This window comes from Erinaceus europaeus, chromosome 5 (genome assembly GCF_950295315.1).
Source record: "Erinaceus europaeus chromosome 5, mEriEur2.1, whole genome shotgun sequence".
NCBI lineage: Eukaryota > Metazoa > Chordata > Mammalia > Eulipotyphla > Erinaceidae > Erinaceus > Erinaceus europaeus.
In genome coordinates this window covers 130,515,892-130,538,467 of record NC_080166.1, presented here as the reverse complement: position 1 = coordinate 130,538,467, position 22,576 = coordinate 130,515,892, and the positions used below count along the sequence as shown (strand labels likewise).

The 22,576-nt window shown below is 46.6% G+C and overlaps 1 protein-coding gene across 2 annotated transcripts in view; it reads right to left on the bottom strand.

Annotated features, from left to right (window-relative positions):
• ITGBL1 (integrin subunit beta like 1) overlaps positions 1-16,560 on the bottom strand; it is a 314,537-nt gene extending 297,977 nt beyond the window's left edge. Inside the window, exons 1-2 of one of the 2 annotated variants that reach the window (XM_060191830.1) lie at positions 16,236-16,560; positions 13,536-13,753 (exon numbers count right to left, since the gene is read on the bottom strand). In XM_060191830.1, coding sequence (XP_060047813.1) covers positions 13,536-13,753; positions 16,236-16,336 — 319 coding nt within the window. In that variant the 5' untranslated portion in view covers positions 16,337-16,560. The remainder of the gene's footprint in view (positions 1-13,535; positions 13,754-16,235) is intronic. The other variant, XM_060191829.1, reaches the window with a different exon arrangement.
• Between the last annotated feature and the right edge of the window lie 6,016 nt (positions 16,561-22,576).

Genomic DNA, 22,576 nt, shown 5'->3' with positions numbered 1-22,576 from the left:
TGGACTGAAGACCCCACCAATGTGTCCTGGAGCTCTGCTTCCCCAGAGACTCACCCCACTAGGGAAAGAGAGAGACAGACTGGGAGTATAGATCGACCAGTCAATGCCCATATTCAGCGGGGAAGCAATTACAGAAGCCAGACCTCCCATCTTCTGCAACCTACAACAACCCTGGGTCCATGCTCCCAGAGGGATAGAGAATGGGAAAACTATTGGGAAGGAGATGGGATATGGAGATTGGGTGGCGGGAATTGTGTGGAGTTGTACCCCCCCCCATCCTATGATTTTGTTAATGTTTCCTTTCTTAAATAAATAAATAAGGATAGAAATTTTTCAAAGACAAAATTTTGAAACACTGAAAATCTTAAATCACATATACTGTCAACTAGAATTAAATCCTGGCAAATTCCAAAATCTCAAAATCAAGTGAGAAGATATACCCATCTGCATGTTCTGAGCACAAATATTTATACAGCTTAGGAGAAATATGACAGGATAAACCTTCAATTTAATGTAGAGTAACCCCAGAGGCCAAAATTAAGAGCCAGACTGAGAGTTGGAAAAATAGTTCATCAGGCTGGGCATGAGTGCTCTGGCAGGGAGGTAGCCTAGGTTCAAGTCCATGCACCACAGGTAGGTCCCGTAGTGATGGGGCATCTCTAGTACTGTGTCTGTCTCTGTCTCTGTCTCTGTCTGAGTGAAGAAGCAGCCTGAGAGTGGTCATATCCCTCTGTGTCATTTAAGCCTCAGTTATACTTACACACATGCACACACACACACAATGAGACTAAAGGAACATCACAACACACAGTTAATTCAATCATATCTGCTTAATATACATTTGGAAGCTTACTACTTATACCTGACAATAAAGAAAGATGAAATGACAATTGAAGTAGCAGATACCTGTGACTTCATTCACTGAGTGAAGACCCAAGAGGGTGTGAAATTTGAGTTTGAAAGTGATGTGAGGGGTGGGCAGGTCAGCCAGTAACATACCCGGTTGATCTCACACATTACCAGATACAAGGACCCAGGTTCGAGCCCCCAGTTCCCACCTGCGGGGGTGGGGGCACTTCTCACATGGTAAATCAAGTCTGCTGGTATCTGTCTTTCCTTCCCCCTCTCTATATCCCCACCCTTCTCAATTTTTCTCCGTCCTATCAAATAAAATATAAAGAAAAAAAAGATGTGGAGACAGCCCGCTAAGAGTGCACAGGACCTGCAGATGAGCAGTCTCCTGGTTCCACACCAGATACCACCCATAGCCAAGGGTGACCATTACTCTGGTCAAAATAAAGGAAGTGCAGTTACGTGTATAGGCTGAGGTTGCAATGTGTTTCTCCTCCTGAAAGCACAGCACCAGGTTATAACAACACAGCTGCTGTTCATCCAGTTCCCAGACAAAACCCCAAAGGGACTTCCAGCCACGCAGCATTCGCGAGTGTTGAGTGTTGCCTTAGCTGGGTGAGCAGAGAGATGGAGTCACCAGTTCAAACATGGCGCCTACCTTGGAGAGTCCTCAGGGTAACAGTTAAACTTCCAACGTCTAGCCTTGTGCTGAGGTACAGACGGCTCTCTCCACAGAGTGCAAGCCTGATGTGTTGAATTTTGTTCACCCATATGTGGATAATCTGTCTTTTTTTGAGCAAACCTTTATTATGTTTCAATAGTTGTAAACAGAGAGAGAACTAAGTTGAACATTTTTAGTATTTAAGGACATAGATAAAATTTGTTTTCTCAGGTCAGGGGTAGATAGCATAATGGTTATGCAAAGAGACTGTCATGCCTGAGGCACTGAAGTCCCAGGACCATAAGTCCCCTGCACCACCATAAGCCAGAGATGAACAGTGCTCTGGTAAAATAAAATAAAATAATAAAGATAATAAATTTAGAAAAATAAAACAGATATTCACCTTTAAAAAAATAAGTTTTCTGGGAGTTGGGCAGTAGCACAGAGGGTTAAGTGCACGTGGCACAAAGGATCCCGGCTTAAGCCCCCGGCTCCCCACCTGCCGAGGAGTCCCTTCACAGGCATTGAAGCAGGTCTGCAGGTGTCTGTCTTTCTCTCCCCCTCTCTGTCTTCCCCTCCTCTCTCCATTTCTCCCTGTCCTATCCAACAATGACGACATGAATAACAGCAACAATAACTACAACAACAATAAAAGAAAAAAAACAAGGGCAAAAAAAAAGGAAAAATAAAAAATTGTTTTCTCCTTAACGCTTTAATTTCTGGTAACCAGATCACTTTAAAATGACATAATCATCTAAGAGAATAATAATCTCCTATAAATGCCACGTTGAGCAAAGACTGGAGAACGTCTCATCAGAGTTAAGAGTATTTGCAGGTCTAAGTCCCCAGAGATTCCAGGTTCAAGTCCCAACACCACCATATACCATAATTGAGGATTTCTTCTCTCTCTCTCTGTCTTTTTCTCCCTTTATCTCTATCTCTCTCTCTATGAATAAATAAATCATTAAAAAATTAGTAACTGAGGAAGCCAGGTGCTGACACACTAGGTTATGGGCAAGTTACCACCTGCTAGGGTCTCCTGTGTCCTTCTTTATCTTTCCCCCTCTGTCTCCCTCTTCCACCTCAATTTCTCTCCATCTCTATTCAATAAGTGAACAAATAAACAAATAAAATATAAATAAGAACTTCAAGGAAAAAATGTGCTATGTGTTGGAAATACCAAGAGGAAATGGAACGTAAGTTCCTATCTGCTCCCTCAGGCATCAGTGTAACATGACAGCCAACACTTACCCTCTTTCTACTTACCATGACCCCCTTAGAGATGGTAGGCTTAGCAACAACTGTAATAATAGCTACCACTTACCAACAACTATGTCCTAGATATTCTGCCAGGTGCTCAGTGTGCATTTTACTTGTGGACAGTTTGTAACCCTCTCTGCAGTGCTCTGTCTCACTCTGAGCTGAGCTAGGAATCTTGGGAAATGGACATGGAACCACTTTTTTTTTTGTCTACTTTACTCTTGTGCCATTTTAACAGGCTCAAGTTTTCAATAAGGTCATCACCTCAGATACAGTTCTACTTAGCTACCAGTAACAAAGAACCACCAAGTGGCAGGTGTTATAACATGATCAACGCTTTGGGGCCATCTTCAATCCAAAGACATGAACCCAGGCCTGGCATGGAAAACTAGTTTCTCTGTGAAGACAGAGGCCCTGACTGTGGCTCACCCAGCCCCACAAATGGCCATCCTGTTTATCTCTTGGTCCCAAAGGGCTGCAGGGAGGTAGCAGAGCAGAATAGACATGTCCCTGAAATCTGCTCCTAGTTACCCCTGCTATTCCTCTGCTCATATGTCTTTGGCCAGAATTCCAGCACAAGTCTGCACTGAGCTCTAGGGAGAGTCAAGGGTTGAGAACTTGGATCTTGAGATCCAGGAAGTTGTGAAGTGGTAGAACACAGGACTTGAAAGGATCAGGCCCTAAGTCTGAGCCTTGGGCTACATAAGCTGAAGTGGTGCTCTAGTTCTCTCTCTCTCTTTCTTTTATATATTTAGTATTTATTTATTTTCCCTTTTGTTTATTGGGTAGTATGCCAGCTCCCCCTGGCTTCTGCTTAACCAAGCACCGGTATGCCTGTATAGGGATTGGTTTGATCCCACTCAAAGCTGCGGTCTATTTACATAAATCACTTTTATATTTACATAAAGCACCACCCTCCCTCTAGGGCATTGGTGGTTCAGTGGTAGAATTCTCGCCTGCTCCGCCCCCTCTCCTTGTCACACCCTGATTTTCACCAGTCGCTTTTCTCTCCACCCTCTCTATGTCACATCCTGTTCACACCCTACTTGGGAAGTATATATAAAGACAACATTGTTCGTTTTAGTGGGTGGTAGTTTAGTTTAGTTTAGCTCGGTTTAGATTGTGCTACATCCTGCGTGAATAAAGAGATACTGCATACAACCCAGCCATGAGTCCCTGCTTGTCTGTCTCCCGTCAGTGAAGCTCAGCCCGACATTTGTTGACCTTGTTTTTTATTGTTGTTGTACTTATGAATATTGATGTCATCATTGTTAGATAGGACAGAGAGAAATGGAGAGAGAGGGGAAAACAGAGGGGAAAGACAGACACCTGCAGACCTGCTTCACCACCTGTGAAGCAAACCCCCTATAGGTGGGGAGCCAGGGGCTCGAACCGGGATCTTTATGCTGCCGGTCCTTATGCTTTGCACCACATGTGCTTAACCCGCTGCGCTACCGCCCGACTCCCTCTCTCTCTCTTTTTAATAACAGTTCTCTTTAAAACTTTTCAAACCAGGGCCTCACACATGTGAAATCTTATTGTTCCTGGCTATTTGTTTTTTCCAATAAAGAAACAGAGAGAGTGAATTGACTGAAGCTTTCTCTACTACTCCTACGTAGTGTGCCAGAGGCTGGAGCCTGAGTCATTCTGATGGCAAAGCACCCACCCTACCTGGTGAACTAGCTCTCTGGCCCAACATTATTTTCCCTAAATCTGATTTTTTTTAATTTTACTATGAAGTATAAACAAATCAAAACTCCGGCAAACTGACAGAACCAGGACTTCTGAAAATCCCTGCTGAGAAGTTGTAAAAATGTTGGCACTCCAATTTTGGCATCCCTGTTTATTTTATTCTATGGTGTTACTAGTGTTTTGCTGAAATTTTTCAGATAGAGGGATTGTCATAGGGGGTTGGGCAGTGGCTTCCTCGGTTAAGCACAAAGTACTAAGCACACAGTACTATGAGCAAGAGCAAGAACCCAGGTTCCAGCCCCCACCCCCACCCCACCTACACTGAGCACTTTTCAGGAGCAGTGGCAAACGCTAGAAGAAGAAGGAGCAGTGAAGCAGGTCTGCAGGTGTTTATCTTTCTCCCTTGCTATCTCATCCTCCACTCAATTTCACTTTGATATATTGAATAAAAGGGAGGGGGAATAAAAAAGGGAAAATATGACCAGTAGGAGTGGTGAATTCATAGTGCTGGCACTGAGCCCCAGCTATAACCCTGGAAGCAAAGAAAGAGAGACAGAGAGAGAGATACCACAGCACCAAATGGTTCCCTGGCACCATAATACTCCCATTTGTTATGCTAGGGACCCTGGGCAGGACACATGGCAAGGTAGGCACCCTTCCTGGTGAGTCATCTAGTCGGATGACCCCAGAATTTTTCTTTCAGAACTCTGGAAACTGACCAAATGTCCACAGCCAACTTAAAACTGAATAGCCCATGTTGGTAGTGAAATGCACAGGTGGCCACAGAGAAAGCAGAACTGAAGCGAACCCCTTTCCATGTCCCCCTGCTGAAGAATTGTCTCTGTTTTATCTAGCAGCTCTAAGAGACCCTGGGTATAAGTTATTAGTATTTTATCAGACTCCTGGGGAAACACACACACACACACACCTCTTATCTGGGGGCCATTTATGAAAAACAGATGGCAGGCAAGAGTTTGATTTTCTAGTTCCCTAGGACAGAGGATTCCAGCATTGGAATCTGAAAAAAACGAAAACGTGAAATTATTCTGAGAGGCTTCAGCGAGTTCCAACAAATTCCTGGGAACTTTGACCATGCAAATGCACCCTGTTCTCCCTAGGGTCCTCAAAGAAGCATGAGCAGCCCAAGCCTCCACTTAGAACTGACATGGAGGCTCGGAGCCCATGTGACACCAACTCACGGTGGCAGCATTTAAACACACCAGCAGGTCAGACCGGATCACCTCATTGACTCTCATCTAGCCTCCTGAGTCCTTAGCAGAAGAATGCTTTTCCAAACTAGACGAAGAAGGAGTGCAGGAATGTGACCGTGACAGATAATCCGGAGAATCTCATGAGATGGGTGGAACCCGGAGAAGCAGGGTGGGAATACGGAAAATCTGAACTTTGAGGGAGACCACTGACAGTCCACAAAGGTACAGAGGTCTTGTTCAATATTAGTTTCTCAACACTGTATGCAAAGGGTTCCCCACCCCCGAGATTCTCCAAAAGGGGCGGAGCTTGCTATCACCTCACCCTGAGTGACCCCTGTCAAAGTTCTCATCTATAAAACGTTTCTGTTTTATAAAAAGATCTTCTGGTGCACTGTTTTAGCCACAAGGCCTTCGGACATATATTCCACACAGGACAGAAAGCTAACACAATGGCAGAGGAAGCTACTTAGGTGAACCTCTTGCCTTACTCAGAGACTCCTCAGACAGCGAATTCTCAGACAAAGGACCAGCATGAGGTCTCCTCTTTGACCAGCCACTTCCAGTCCCTGAACACGGGAAGTCCACACATTAGAAGGAAAAATCTGTCTGAGAGGTCTCACAGCAGCACAGCCAGCTCAGTGCACACAGTACTAAGCAAAGGACCTGGCCCCTTACCCGTAGTGGGGAAGCTTCACAGGTGGCAAAGCAGGTCTGCAGGTGTCTCTCTTTCTATTTACTTATTGACTGATTTATTTTAATGAAAACATTTTATTATCTTTATTTATTTATTGGATAGAGACAGCCAGAAATTAATAGGGAAGGGGGAGATAGAGAGGTTGAGACAGATACCTGCAGCCCTGCTTCACCACTTGCAAAGCTTTCCCCCTGCAGGTGGGGACTGGGGACTTGAACCTGGGCCCTTGCTCATTGTAACATGTGCTCTCACCCAGGTGTGCCATCTCCTACACCCAGTCTCTCTCTCTCTCAGTCTCTCTCTCTCTCTTCCCCCCGTCTTCTCTCAATTTCTCTCTGTCCTAGCCAATAAAATGGAAAGAAAAAAAATCCCCTGGATCAGTGGATTCATAGTGCCAGCACCAAGCCCCAGTGATAAGCCTGAAGGCAAAAAATAAAAATAAGAAATAAACGTGTCTGAGACAGCTCAATATTAGAGCACAAGACTTGCACACCTGAGACTTCAGAGGTCCCAGGTTCAATCCCCAGAACCAACTTATGCCAGAACTGAGAAGTGCTCTAGTCTCATGTCTTAAAAGAAAAAAAAGTGGTCCGGGAGGTGGCGCAGTGGATAAAGCATTGGATTCTCGACCATGGGGTCCTGAGTTCGATCCCCGGCAGCACATATACCAGAGTAATGTCTGGTTCTTTCTCTCCTCTGATCTTTCTCATGAATAAATAAGTTCTTAAAAAAAAAAACTAAATAGACGGAACTTCTTCATTATTGCCACCAGTATTGCTTCTGAGCCTTGGTACCTGCATAACAAATCCACTGCTCCAACTTGTCATATTCTCTGGCTTTTTTTTTTCTGCCTTCAGGGTTATTGCTGGAGCTTGGTGCCTGCACCATGAATCCACTGCTCCTCTTGGAGGTTATTTTTTGCTGGGAATACTGTGAGAACCATTTTGTTGCCCTTGTCATGGTTGTTATTGTTATTGTTGTTATAGCTGTTGTGGTGGTGGTTGGATAGGACAGAGAAAATGTAGAGAGGAGGGGAAGACAGAGAGGGGGAGAGAAAGATAGACACCTGCAGACCTGCTTCACCGCCTGTGAAGTGACCCCCTGCAGGCAGGAAGCCTGGAGTTTGAACCGGGATCCTTAAGCCGGTCCTTGAGCTTAACCCACACGCTACCACCTGGTCCCCTCTGGCTTGTTTTTTAATAGGACAGAAATATATTGGGGGGGGGGAGATAGAGAGAGAGTAGGGAGGGGAAGAGAGAGGGGGAGGGGGAGGGGGAGAGGGAGAGGGAGAGGGGGAGAGAGAGAGAGAGAGAGACCTGTAGTACTGCTTTCCCTTCACCACTAGTGAAGCTCCTTTCTGCAGGTGAGGAGCTGGATTTGAACCTGGGTCCTTGAGATTCATGACACTAACATGTGCACTCATCCAGGTGCACCACTTCCAGCCCTTCAAAGCTTTTTTTCTTTTTCTTTCTTTCTTTCTTTCTTTTTTAAGAAATGGGCAAGTAAGACAGTGAGGCTTTTGAAGGAAGAAAAGAATGGAAATGGAAAATGACTAATAGAGGAAAAATACCAAAGTATAGTTCCACAAAATAGCTCTGGAAGGAATTATTCAACTTAGAAAAATGCAACTGGGAGAGAAAACAGCAAGGCCGACAGTCCTGAGTAAGACTATGATGCAGGGATAGAAAGCCCCTTCCCGTGAACAGTCACTTACAGTCCTCAAGGTATTTCTCTAACAGTTTAAAACTCAGAAACATAGGCAAGGAAAGAACACCGAAACTTACACTTCAGGGATGTTTGTGTGCATTTCAGTCATGTTCACATTGTGTCTCTCTATAAAATCAATGTTTGAAACCTATTCTCAATCAATTCACACATGCATAAATTATATGACAATCAAATAGATGAAATTATTTTAACTAATGCTATGATCCATATAATGTTCTTTATATCCATACATGACTTGTGTTTTCTAAGAAAGAAAGAGAGAAAGAAAGAAAGAAAGAAAGAAAGAAAGAAAGAAAGAAAGAAAGAAAGAAAGAGGAAAAAAGGGAGGGAGGGAGGAAGGGAGGTCAGTGTGCTTCGGTGAAACTAGGACTGGCTCAGGGTTAAGAATCCCCACAATTGGGAGTCGAGCGGTAGTGCAGCGGGTTAAACGCAGGTGGCGCAAAGTGCAAGGTCCAACATAAGGATCCTGGTTCGAGCCCCGGGCTCCCCACCTGCAGGGGAGTCGCTTCACAGGCGGTGAAGCAGGTCTGCAGGTGTCTATCTTTCTCTCCCCTTCTCTGTCTTACCGCCTCTCTCCATTTCTCGCTGTTCTATCTAACAACGACGATATCAATAACAACAACAGTAATAAAAAAAAGAATCCCCACAATTCATCCAAGTCAACAGTTCGGACATAATTTCCATTCAGTCCCAGAATTTCTGCCCATAATACTCAAACTCTCATTCTTCTAGCAAGAATTCTTCATTTTATAGAACTTACAGGGGAAAAAATACCTGCATTTTCTTTATAAGAACTTTCAGCAGCCACTCAGATTCCAACCCCCAGCTCCCCACCTGTAGGTGGGCCACTTCACAGGTGGTGAAGCAGGTCAGCAGGTGTCTGTCTTTCTCTCCCCCTCTCTGCCTGTCCTTCCTCTCTCAATCACTCTCTGTCCTAAATAAATAAATAAATAAATAAGGCCTCCAGGAGCAGTGGATTCATAGTTCAGGTACAGTGTCCCAGAAATAACACTGGAGGAATAAATAAATAAATATATCTTCTAGCACTGATCTGGAGTGATGATCAGATTCTTCCTCCCACCTGGTTTACTCCATCAGTTCTTTTTTTTAAAAAAAAAATTTACATTTATTTACCCTTTTGTTGCCCTTTTTTTATTGTTGTAGTTATTATTGTAGTTATTGATGTCGTCATTGTTGGATAGGACAGAGAGAAATGGAGAGAGGAGGGGAAGACAGAGAGGGGGAGAGAAAGATAGACACCTGAAGACCTGCTTCATCGCCTGTGAAGCGACTCCCCTGCAGGTGGGGAGCTGGGGGCTCAAACCAGGATCCTTAAGCCGGTTCTTGTGCTTTGCACCACGTGCGCTTAGCCCACTGTGCTGCTGCCTGACTCCCTAGTCCATGGGTTCTGTCACTCTCCCAGTCACTCAGATTTAGTAACTCAGCACCCATTTGACCTCAACATCACACTCATCCTTTGGTGCTCAAGCATGTTGACCCTTCTTTTTTTTTCATATTTATTTTATTTATTTATTCCCTTTTGTTGCCCTTGTTTTATTGTTGTAGTTATTATTGTTGTTGTCGTTGTTGGATAGGACAGAGAGAAATGGAGAGAGGAGGGGAAGACAGAGAGAGAGGGGGAGAGAAAGACAGACACCTGCAGACCTGCTTCACCGCCTGTGAAGCGACTCCCCTGCCAGTGGGGAGCCGGGGTTGGAACCGGGATCCTTATGCCGGTCCTTGTGCTTTGCACCACCTGCGCTTAACCCGCTGCGCTACAGCCCGACTCCCGACCCTTCTTTTCACTGGTCTTTAAAACTCCTACTTCCATCTGTGTTCTCCGAAGCCCCTTCAGTAGTAGCCCGAGTCTTATGATTCCACCGCACACTCCCTATGTGCTCACTTGAATCCAATCAGTTCCTCCTAGTTTACTAAAACAGAAACTCTCCCAAGTCATGTTTTTCAAGTGATTAGGAAAGGTATTGTTATTGTTGTTGTTATTGTTTTTATTTATTCATTTATTGGATAAAGGCAGCCAGAAATCAAGAGGGAAGGGGGTGATAGAGAGGGAGAGAGACAGAGAGACACCTGCAGCCCTGCTTCACCACTTGCAAAGCTTCCTCCCTGCAGGTGGGAAGCCGGGGCTCAAAGCTGGGTCCTTGCACATTATATATAACATGTGCACTCAACCAGCTACACTACCACCTGGCCCCAGAAAGATTTCAAAGAAACCAACCTTATTTCTCACAGCTGTTATAAAACCCAGGGTTGCCTCAAACTATTAAGGGAAAGGTTCTTGCTATGTAAGGTAGAAGCCAGAAAGGAACTCCGAAGCCAGGGCAAGCTGGCAGGTGGCAGGCAGGTCTATCCAGGAAGCTGTGAGTCTGAGCTCCTCCTCCTCAGGCTGGCAGAACTAGCCAGAGTGTTCGCCAGTGCAGATTCCACATCAGAGCCCACCACGGGTGCGGCCCAAGAAGACACCCCCTCCCTCAGGAAGAGGAGACTGGAAAAACCCATTTCACTCAGCTTGGAAATACAGAGGAGTTTTTGTTTGTCTTCTCCAGGAATGCGCAAAACCAGCAGACAGAACCAGGGCGTGAGTCAGGGCTGCACTGGGAATGTCCAGGGAGGGGATGCAGAGTGACTCAGAGGCTGAGCAGCGAAGCATTTTCCAGGGGAGACAAGCAGGACACAGCACACAGCACACACCCTCTGCTCTTGGCTTTACAGCAGCAGCCAACTCCACGTCCGCAGTGGCCACTGTTCCCTGATGTCTGGTGCCATCGGTTAGTTAAAGACTCATCTTGCATCTACTTTGCCACTGAATGAGCGATTCAGAATGTGCTGGGGAGGGGGGGAGATGTCCTAGGGGCCTCAAGTTATTGGAGAAAGCTGGCTGGTGGCAATGAAAAAATATAATATTGATCAAAGGCAGAGGGGCCAGGCAACAGTTGACTCTGGAATGAAATGTTAGGCTCCCAAATCTTCATCTGCACTATTCCAGCCTTTAAGTTAGTCAACAACGTGTTTGGATTCATATGTTAACTCTTTTTTTAGCAACCAGATTCCAGATGCTACCATGATGTCAACCGGACTTCCCTGGACAGACAACCCCACCAATGTGTCCTGGAGCCCCGCTTTCCCCAGACTCCTGCCCCACCAGGGAAAGAGAGAGACAGGCTGGAGTATGGATCCACCTGTCAATACTCATGTTCAGCAGGGAAGCAATTACAGAAGCCAGACCTTCCACCTTCTGCATCCCAGAGGGTTAAAGAATAGGAAAGCTGGGAGTCAGGCACAGCGGGTTAAACTCACATGGCACGAAGCACAAGGACCCACGTAAGGATCCCGGTTTGAGCCCCTGGCTCCTCAGTTGCAGGAAAGTCGCTTCACAGGCGGTGAAGCAGGTCTGCAGGTGTCTGTCTTTCTCTCCCCCCTCTCTGTCTTCCCCTCCTCTCTCCATTTCTCTCTGTCCTATCCAACAACGACGACATCAAGAACAACAACTACAGCAACACTGATAAGATAACAAAGGCAACAAAAGGGGAAAACAAATAAATAAACAATCTTTTAAAAAAAGATAGGAAAGCTATCCGGGGAGGGGATGGGATCTGGAGTTCTGGTGGTGGGAATTTCATGGAGTTGTCCCCCTCTTATCCTATGGTTTACTCAGTGTTTCCTTTTTATAAATAAAAATCAAAAGAAAAAAGAAAATGAAACGTTAGACAATGATTAGCCGTCTATCTGAGGAGAACTTTGATGAGGCCGGAGACCGAGAGGACTGGACAAGTGCAGATATCAACTGTAATTGTGCAAACTTGTTTATTTTTTATTTTTATTGTCACCAGTATGTTATCACTGGGGTTCAGTGCCTGCACTGAGTCCACTGCTCCTAGAAGCCACTTTTTTTTCTTTTCTTGTTTTTTTTTCCTTTTCTCTATTTTATTAATAGGGCAGAAAGAAACCGAGAAAGGAGGAGGTGGCTTAGAAAGGGGGAGAGATGGAGAGACACCTGCAGACCTGCTTCACCACTTACAAAGTTTCCTCTCCTGTGTGTGTGTGTGGGGGGGCTTGAACCTGGGTCCTTGTGTATGGAAATGCTTGCTCTCAAACAGGTGTGGTGAGTCACCGCCCCACCCTCCCCTGCAGACTTTGAAAGGTTTGAGCTACAGCCTTTGCCGTTAAGGGGAGCCACAGGGAACACCTGGACCCTCTGAACAATACACACTGGGCTGTGTGGCCTCCATCTCTATGCAGGGCAGCACCAAGTGCCAGGTGAATGCACCCTGCCATCAACTCCCCCCACCCCCACCCCTGGGCTGGTCTCAGGTGTTGATTCTGAGCTATTCAGCACATTCTGGGCAAATGTCCTTGTGATTTTTTTTTTCCCCTGCAAATTTGCCTAACTCCCTGTTGCAAAGCAACCACTGGCTTTCTTGCCTGTTTGGGTCTTAGATCCCAGTAGGCTTGGGCCAGAGTTCAGACACAGCCTGCCCCGTGGAATTTAGGGGCAAAAAAATAAATAAATAAAAACATTCCACTGTCCTTCTTTAAGACAAATACAATACAAGTCATAAAACAAAAGAACAACAACAAAATTTAATTAAAGGAAAGTGAATCGTAACACTAAAGGAGGGAATATGTAGAAGCCAGAATTCCCACCTGCTGCTCCACATAAAAATTTTGGTTTGTACACGGGGGGTGGGGGGAATATTAGGGGGACATAGGCTCTGAACTCTAATTCCATCAGGACCCAGAGACAGGAGTAAAAGGACATTCAGAAATAGCAATGGGCGCAAAGCTCAAGGACAGCTATAAGGATCCCACTTCGAGACCCTGGCTCCCCACCTGCAGGGGAGTCGCTTCACAGGTGGTGAAGCAGGTCTGCAGGTGTCTGTCTTTCTCTTCCCCTCTCTGTCTTCCCCTCCTCTCTCCGTTTCTCTCTCTGTCCTGTCCAACAACAATCATAACTACAGTAAAACAACAAGGGCAACAAAAGGGAATAAATAATAAATAAATAGTTTTTAAAAAAGAAGAAGAAATAGGAGTGACTTAGAAAGGAAGAGAAGGCAGGACCTTCTTAGACTAGAGGAGCAATATATATACACAGATATATAGATAGGTAGGTAGGTAGAGAGATACATAGATAGATAGTTATAGAAATAACAGTCAACCCACATCTGTGATCTTGGGAGAACTAATGCAGTTTCCAATGGAGGGAATGGGGACACAGAATTCTGGTGCTGGGAATGGTGTGGAATTATACCCTGATCTCATAATTTTGTAAATCAATATTAAGTCACTAATAAACAGAAGAAGAGGCAAAGGGAATGTCAGAAATATGCTGTCCAAATTTGGCTCAGTGCAGTGCCCCCTGTGAAGTGGCGCAGACCCGCCCGCACAGGTGTGTGCCTGGAGACAGACCACGCCCCCTTACCTGCACAGGTGCTGCCGTCATAGGTCTCGCACACCCAGTCGTGACACTCACACAGGGGCCCGAAGAAGGTGCCCGGCTCGCTCACGTGGCAGATGCACACTCCGCAGTCACAGCGGCCCCGGCCGTGGCACAGCGCGCCCCCTGGTGGCTGCCCCGGGGCCCTGCAGCGCCGCTCCGACTCCGACCTGGACAGCCTGCAGGCAGCGCCGCGGCCGCTCCTGCAGGGGGCGACAGAGGACACGGGGCTGTGGTCCAGGGCAGCATCCTTGCGGGGGTGGGTGGAGGGGGCGCTGTCCTTCCAATGTCCACCCCCCACACACATGGAGATGCACAGTCCATCAGGTGAGAGCCTGTGGCCCCCATTTGCTTGGGGCACCACACCATTCCTGAAAGAACTGGGTTTTCCCAGACAGCTTGATTCTGGCCCTGGGCTGTCCCTGAGTATTCCTCTCTGTCTTGTCAAATAAAATAGAAAAGAATATAAACAAATGAATAAATAAATAAATAAATAAATACATAAATACATAAATACATAAATGCATGTCTGAGGGTCCCGAAATGCCAGCGCTGAGGAGAGCAGAAGGGAGGTTGGTCAGACAGATAAATACCGACAATCTGGTGAACTACTTGACCAGGCAGGGCGCCCACCTTGCTGTGCTCAGGCACCAAGATCAAGTTCTGGCATTCCCTGAGATAGTCGCAAAGTGTAAGAACCCAAGTAAGGATCCCGGCTCCCCCCACCACCACCACCTGCAGGGGAGTCGCTTCACAGGCGGTGAGGCAGGTCTGCAGGTGTCTATCTTTCTCTCCTCCTCTCTGTCTTCCCCTCATCTCTCCATTTCTCTCTGTCCTATCCAACAATGACAACATCAACACCGACAACAATAACTACAACAACAAAACAACAGGGGCAACAAAAGGGAATAAAATAATTTTTAAAAAGAAATCTTGATTATAAAAAAAATAAATTAGAGACAGGAGGAAATTATGTGGAATAGAGAGAGGGAAGAGAAAGAGATACTTTGCAGCACTGTTTTACCACTCATGAAACTTCCTTCCCTGCAGGTGGGGACTGGGAGGATTGGACCTGCATCCTTGGGCATTTTGGGGGGGGGGGGAGTTGTAGTTTTTTAATCTTTTTTTAATATTACTTATTATTGAGTAGAGACAAAGACAAATTGAGAGGAGGGAGATAGAGAGACAAAGAGACACTTTCAGGTCTACTTCACCATTTGTGAAGCCTTCCCCCTGCAGGTGGGAACCAGGGACTTGAACCCTGTTTCCTTATGCACTGTGGTGTGTGAGCTGAACCAGGTGTGCCACCACCTAGCCCCAGTCCTTGGGCACTGGAACAGGTATATTCTACTGGGCACACCACTGCCCCTACCTCTGTGTGTCTAGCTGAAAATTAACCAGGAGAGATGAAGCTGCTTCGACCACAAAAATAAACAGATCAGTAAATAAATCAAGAAATGAATCAAGAGAGTTGGCAAGATGGCCCCCTTGGGTAATGCTGCTTCGCCTTGTGTCCACCGAGATTAGGGCCCTGCTCCCCTAGCTGTGCCATCTGCCTCACTCAATCTCTGCCTGTCTTTATTTGTTTGTTTATTTATTTATTTACTTATAAAAAGGAAACACTGACAAAACCATAGGATAAGAGGGGTACAACTCCACGCAATTCCCACCACCAGAACTCCATATCCCATCCCCTCCCCTGATAGCTTTCCCATTCTCTATCCTTCTGGGAGTATGGACCCAGGGTCATTATGGGGTACAGAAGGTGGAAGGTCTGGCTTCTGTAATTGCTTCCCTGCTGAACATGGGCGTTGACAGGTTGATCCATACTCCCAGCCTGCCTTTTTTTTCTGAAAGAGTTGTCTAGGATGTGTGAAGCCCCAGCAATAACAACATGATGATAGCAATAATAATAATTAAAAGTAACTTAAGATACAGCTCCACCCTCAGGAGCTGGACATTGGAGCTCCTGGTTAAACACACACTGTACAAAGTGCCAGGACCTAGGCAGGGATCTGGGTTCAGGCCCCTGGTCCCCCACCTGCAGGGGAGTAGCTTCACAGGAGGTGAAGCAGGTCTGCAGGTGTCTCTCTTTCTCCTTCTCTGTCTCCTCCTCCTCTCTTAATTTCTCTCTGTGCTATCCAATAAAATGGAAAAAATGACCACCAGGAGCAGTGGATTCGTAGTGCAGGCACCAAGTCTCAGCGATAACCCTGGAGGCAAAATAAATGAATAAATAAATGAAATTGAAAAAGACCCTCCATATATATGTATAATTGCACTCATCTGTGATCATGAGTGTCTAGCCACTGCCTTCTGCCTGATAATTTTTTATCAAATGCCACAGGGGAGGTTCGAAGCCTCCCTTCCAAGTTGGGAGAGCTCAGAGGAGCCCAGAGGGGTGCCCTGTCTCAGGACAGCGTTCACCCTCGTGTGCCTGCACAGGAGCTATTAAGTATTAACCCAGCGATGACATTTTTTTTTTTTCTGAAAGTGAAGTGAAACCACGGAGGCAAAGCAGAACCCAGGGCAGAAGAAACAGGTTGAAAAGACAACATCTGAGCCCAACTTCCCAACCGCTCTGAACTTGGGGTTCCTGAGCCCTTCTGTCCTGCAGACTTGAACCCTACCACCTGCCACCCAGCAGGCAGATGGCTCAGAGACACCCCCACACCCCCAGCCTACCTGAGAGAGGGGGCGAAGCTGGAGAAGGGCGCAGCACACAGCCCCAGGGAGAGGAGACAGCACTCCAGCAGCAAGAAATTCCAGAAGCTTCCTGGAAGCATGCTGAGCTCAGGGCAGTGGGGAGGACGGCTCTGCAAAAGGGGGTCACTCCCAGGGTGGCCAGGAGCAGCTGCGGGGGGTGGGGGCTGGGTGCCACCAGCAGCCAGCCCAGCAGAGGGACCCAGGGACAGCCAGGCGCACAGGTTCCCCGACTCTCCCTGGAGCTGCAAAGTGCCTTGAGTTGCTGCCTGGAGTTCTGGGCAGAGGCTCAGCTCTGGGCTGCTGCAGTGCCAAATCCCTCCGGAGTCCCAGAGCCTAGGCAGGGAAGTAATTAGAAACAGTTGTCTAAGCAGATGTTGATTTTGACATAAAAAAATGATAATAATAATAAAAGTAAAAATTCTGTTCATGGATTTTGAGACCACCCTTTCTTTCTTCAGACCCAGGACTAACTATTCAGGTTGGCTGATCTTAAAGAAGTCTCAAGATAGGAAGGGACCTTTAAAAAAAAGAAAAAACTTGGTGGGCAGTAATTTTTAAGAAGATGCTCAGTTTGGGGTACTGCTAGTGAGGAAACTGGAAAGAAACTGGATACCCTGGGGGTCAGGTGGTAGCACAGCGGGTTACACGTGGCACAAAGCTCAAGGACCGGCATAAGGATCCCGGTTCGAGCCCCTGGCTCCCCACCTGCAGGGGAGTCGCTTCACAGGAGGTGAAGCAGGTCTGCAGGTGTCTATCTTCCCCTCCTCTCTCCACTTCTCTCTGTCCTAACCAATAATATAAAGAGAAAAAAAATGGCCACAGTAGGAGGGGTGGACTCATAATGCTGGCACCAAGTCCCAGTGATAACCCTGGTGGAAAAAAAAAATTGAGAGTACAGTTTCACACTTACTTCTCTGTTTATACAGTTCATCGTCCTCATCACCAAAGTTACAGCATCTTCAAAACCAAAGAGGCCTCTTCTGGTTCCTGTTGAGAACCACCACGAGTTTTCACAGCCTAAGAGACAGATTGGCTATTCTCATTGTTGCTGTGATTGTTGTAGCTATTATTATTACTCATCTTGTAAGCCTTTCAAAAGCATGTCTTGGGGGTCGGCGGTGGCTCAGCGAGTTTAACGCACGTGGCACAAAGCGCAAGGTCCAGCGAGGGGATCCTGGTTCGAGCCCCCGATTCCCCACCTGCAGGAGAGTCGCTTCACAAGTGGTGAAGCAGGTCTGCAGGTGTCTGTCTTTCTCTCCTCCTCTCTGTCTTCCCCTCCTCTCTCGATTTCCCTCTGTCCTATCCAACAACAAACGACATCAACAACAACAATAATGACCACAACAAGGCTACAACAACAAGAGCAACAAAAGGAGGGAAAAAAATGGCCTCCAGGAGCAGTGGATTCGTGGTGCAGGCACTGAGTCCCAGCAATAACCCTGGAGGCAAAAAAAAAAAAAATTAAAGTAACCACAGCAATGATAAACAACAAAAAGGGGGGGGGGAACTGGCCTCCAGAAGCGGTGGGTTCATGGTGCAGACACTGAGCCCCAGCAGTAACCCTGGAGGCAAAAAAAATAAATGAAAAAAGCGTGTCTTACATCTAATTGTTCAGGCCAACATGGATCAACCACATTTACTTCAGACGTGGACAATTGGACAATTCCAATGGGAGCTGTTCCCAGTTCACCCCATGTTACCCGGAGAATCAGGAAGGAGGAGACAAAAGCCAGTTGGCAGGGACAGGCAGCGCAGTGTCTGTGTGTCCAACCTACCGTGCGCCAGTCACTCTAAGCCTGCATACAAGTGCAGAGAGCAGGGGCTCCTGGCTCTTCCCAGATGAGCCAGAGATGTCTGCTGGGAGCAAGATGGCTGCAGGAGTGAGAAACAGAGGCTGCGTGGAACAACCAGTAAGTCCCAGGACAGGTCAGGTGCCTTGCACAGTTGCCAGAGCACAGGACTGGGCTGCCTGAGGCTCCCCATTCATATGCCTGGTTCCTCACAAATCACAGCCCTGCTCTCACCTCTCTGTCTCTCTCTCGCAAATAAGGACGTCGGAAAAAAAAATGAAGTGAATTAGGTAGAAATAGGGAAAGGATAGAGGAGCCTGGAGACACATCATCTTTTTTATTTATTTATATTTATTTATTTTCCCTTTTGTTGCCCTTGTTGTTTTATTGTTGTAGTTATTATTGTTGTTATTGATGTTATCGTTGTTGGATAGGACAGAGAGAAATGGAGAGAGGAGGGGAAGACAGAGAAGGAAAGAGAAAGACAGACACCTGCAGACCTGCTTCACTGCCTGTGAAGCGACCCCCCTGCAGATGGGGAGACGGGGGCTCGAACTGGGATCCTTAGGCCGGTCCTTGTGCTTTGTGCCACTGGTGCTTAACCCGCTGTGCTACCGCCTGACTCCTGGCGCATTACTTTTAATGTTTTTTTTCTTTTTAATTTTAAGATAAAATTGATGGGTAGACTGTTGAGTGCTCATGTTACAAGACACAAGGACACAGGTTCAAGCTCCTGGTGCTCACCTGTAGGGGGGAAGCTTGATGAGTGGTGAAGCTATGTAACAGGTTTCTCTCTTTCTCTCTTTCCTCCCTTCTTCCCTCTCCTTTCATCTTATCTCTATCCAATAGATAATAAATAAATAGCATATTTTGAATTGTGCCATAATATAGAGAGAGAGATTTCAGACAGACCTCAGGGAAAATTCTACATCAAGTTTAGCCCTAAATGTCCAGTTCTATCCTCTATCATATATTGGGGGGATATATTCTTGTTATCATTTTGTTTTTGAAGGTTTATTTATTTATTTATTACTCAAGAGGATGGGGAGAGAAAGCATCAGAACATTAGGTGGTGGCGGCCTTTGAAACTGTGCTCTCTGAGGTCTCAGACATGTAAGACCTGTGCTTTCACCAGCAGCTTTTCTTTCTTTCTGTTCTTCTTTTCTTTTCTTTTCTTTTCTTTTCTTTTCTTTTTCTTTTGTCTCCAGGGTTATTACTGGGGCTTGGTGCCTGCGCTATGAATTCAGTGCTCTTGGAGGCTATGTTTTCCCTTTTGTTGCCCTTGTTGTTGTTGTTGGATAGGACAGAGAGAAATGGAGAGAGGAGGGGAAGACAGAGAGGGGGAGAGAAAGACAGACACCTGCAGACCTGCTTCACCGCTTGCGAAGTGAGCACCCTGCAGGGTGGAAACTGAGGGCTCAAACTGGGATCCCTAAAGGGGTCCTTGGTCTTTGCACCATGGGCTTAACCTACTGTGCTACTGCCCTGCCCCCCATCCCACAAGCCACCTTTCTACTTCCCATTGGAAAGGCCCAGAGGCTGAGGACAAAGAGCTACCCCATTTGCAACCATGACCGGCCTGGTCACATGCACAGGAGAACTTAAAAGGAGACTCTAGCTTCAGTCTTCGGGTCCTCAGAACCCCCCCGGTCCCTAATCATATATGGCCATCTGGGCAAAAAGCTGACATGTTAGCAGAGAGGGAGATGGAGATAGCAACTATCAGGGGCTGGGCAGGGGTGCATCTGGCTAAGTGCACATAATTAGCACAAGGCCCCAAGTTAGAAGGATCTGGGCTCAACCCCGGCTCCTCACCTGCACGGTTGACACTTCACAATTGGCGAAACATGTCTGCAGGCATCTGTCTTTCTCTCTCCTTTTCTCTCCCTCTTCTCTCACTTTCTGTCTTATCCAATATAAAGGGGGGGGGGGGGGAATGGCCTCCAGGAGCAGTGGATTCATAGTGCGGGCACTGAGCCTCAGCGATAAAAAAAAAAAAAAAAAAAAGACAGAGTATCTTGTCTTGCTTTGCCCTGAGACTGCACTCACTGCAGATGCAAAGACTTCCCATGAAATGCAGAGATCTAACCAGATACAACCAGACCAACCAGATACAATGTCTATTTTCATCAGGTCCCGGGAAACTTAATGCACATCATGACTGGAGGGCCTTTCAGACCCTGAGGACCAGAGGCCAAACATGCCGAACTTGGCAGTGACTCTGGTTCAACTTCTGGCCTCCTACCCCTTCATAACCACGTGTTGCAGTACGAGGACATGAGACTGGGCTCCCCTGCCTGCAGACATCTAAGAGCCTTGGTGACTCAGAGATTGGGAGAGGCAGCAGAGGGACACACGGGGCTTTGCAGCCTGCCCTAGGGATTTGCAAAGAGTGCATGAGGCAGTGGATAGGAGAGTCACACGTTACTTTTTTTTTTTTTTTTGCATGTTTTCTCTGGTGGGGGGGGAGAAACTTCAGAGCATTTTACTCATGAATTAAAGCAATCTGTCTTTTCCTCCAGCACCATGAGGAGTACTATCTCCTAGAGCACACAGCTGGGGAGTAAAGATAGTGAGACAGGAATTCTTCCCTGGCTGAGATGGTTACAGGGCAGTGATCCAAAAGCACATTCTCAGTCAGCTGGAGCCGGATATGCTGCCGGATATGCTGCCTGGTTGGTTCTGCAGAAGCTCAGTAAAAATGAAAAAAGGGTTTTATTATTTTCTCCTTTTAGCAAACCTTAGCTATGTTTTTCTTAATATTTTATTTATTTATATATATATATATTTATTCATTGTATAGATATTGAGAGAAATAGAGAGGGGAGGGGAGATAGAGATGGAAGGAAGGGCAGGTCAGGGATAGATAGCATAATGGTTATGCAAAAAGACTCTCATGCCTGAGGCTGCAAAGTCCCAGGTTCAGTTCCCCACCACCATAAGCCAGAGCTGAGCAGTGCTCTGGTAAAAAGGAGAGAGAGAGAGAGAGAAATGGAAAGAAAAAGAGAGACACATGCTGACCTCCACAGCATTTGTAAAGTTTTTTCCCACAGGTGGGAACCAGGGGCTCAAACCTGGGTCCTTTCATAATTCATACTGTTCTACCAAATGCACCGCTGCCGGACCCCCTGTGTTCTTGTTTTTAAGACAGAGACAGTGAGGCAGAAAGAGTGAAGAGAGTGCAGCAGCAGAACTCCCTTCAGTGCAGTGCGGGCCAGGCTGGAACCTGGGTCACACGCACGGCAAAGCAGAACAGTTTTCCGAGGGAGCTACTTCGAGGAAGCGCCAAGCCTTCACTATGTTTTGAGTTCATTGTTGTGATCCTCAACTTGGCACAGCACTAAATGCCTTGTCACATCTATGGTCTCCTTTCTCCCAGGCTGCAGAAGCCTCAAAGACACACACCTACATGAAGGCTGATATGGGGCCCAGCTGGTGCTGGAGAGGGTATGAAGTGTGCCCCTACCACAGAAGGAGAGACAGAGAGAGAGGACACACACACACACACACACACACACACACACACACACACTACTATGGATTAAACCCAGAGCCCTCAGGCTTGTAAGTCCTGTGTTCTACTTGCTGAGAAATTTCACCTTCTTCTCCAGAGATATTCTATAAAGAGAGCCTAGCCACAGCTCAATTTCTTGACAACATTCAACACACATGCCAAGTCATCAGAAGACCTGGCAAAAAAGAATACACTATGCCAGGCAGGCGAGAGAGTTCACCAGGGAGCAAAACTGTTTAGCCATGTACTCTACCAAAGTTTGAGCTCCAACCATCTGATACACTAGACAGAGCTTCAGTATACTGGTATCGCTTATCTCTGTTTCTCTCTCTCTCTCTTAATACATGTATGTGTTTACTTTGGTTAGAGAGAGAAATTGAGATAAAGACAGGAAGAGAGAGAAAGATAGCTGCAGCCCTGCTTCACCACTTATGAAGCTTCCCCCCTGCAGGTGGGGACAGGGGGCTTGAACCTGGGTCTTTGTGCACTGTGATGTGTGCACTCAACCTGGTGTGCCACCACTCTGCCCTTCCTGGCTCTCTCTTTCTATCTGAAAGAAGTTAGCCCAAAACAGTGAAGACATGAAAATTATTTTAAAAGAGGGGCAGGAGTGAGGAGTGGTTATCTTTGGTAGGTGGCAGGGTAGGGCCGTAGAACTTTGGTGGTAGGTGTGGTGTGGAGCTCTACATTATAACCCTACAACTTTCTTTTTTTAATTTTTTTATTTTATTTTATTTATTTATTCCATTTTGTTGCCCTTATTGTTTTATTGTTGTAGTTATTGTTGTTGTCGTCGTTGTTGGATAGGACAGAGAGAAATGGAGAGAGGAGGGGAAGACAGAGAGGAGGAGAGAAAGATAGACACCTGCAGACCTGCTTCACCGCCTGTGAAGCGACTCCCCTGCAGGTGGGGAGCCGGGGTTCGAACCGGGATCTTTATGCCGGTCCTTGTGCTTTGCGCCACCTGCGCTTAACCCGCTGCGCTACAGCCCGACTCCCACCCTACAACTTTCTAA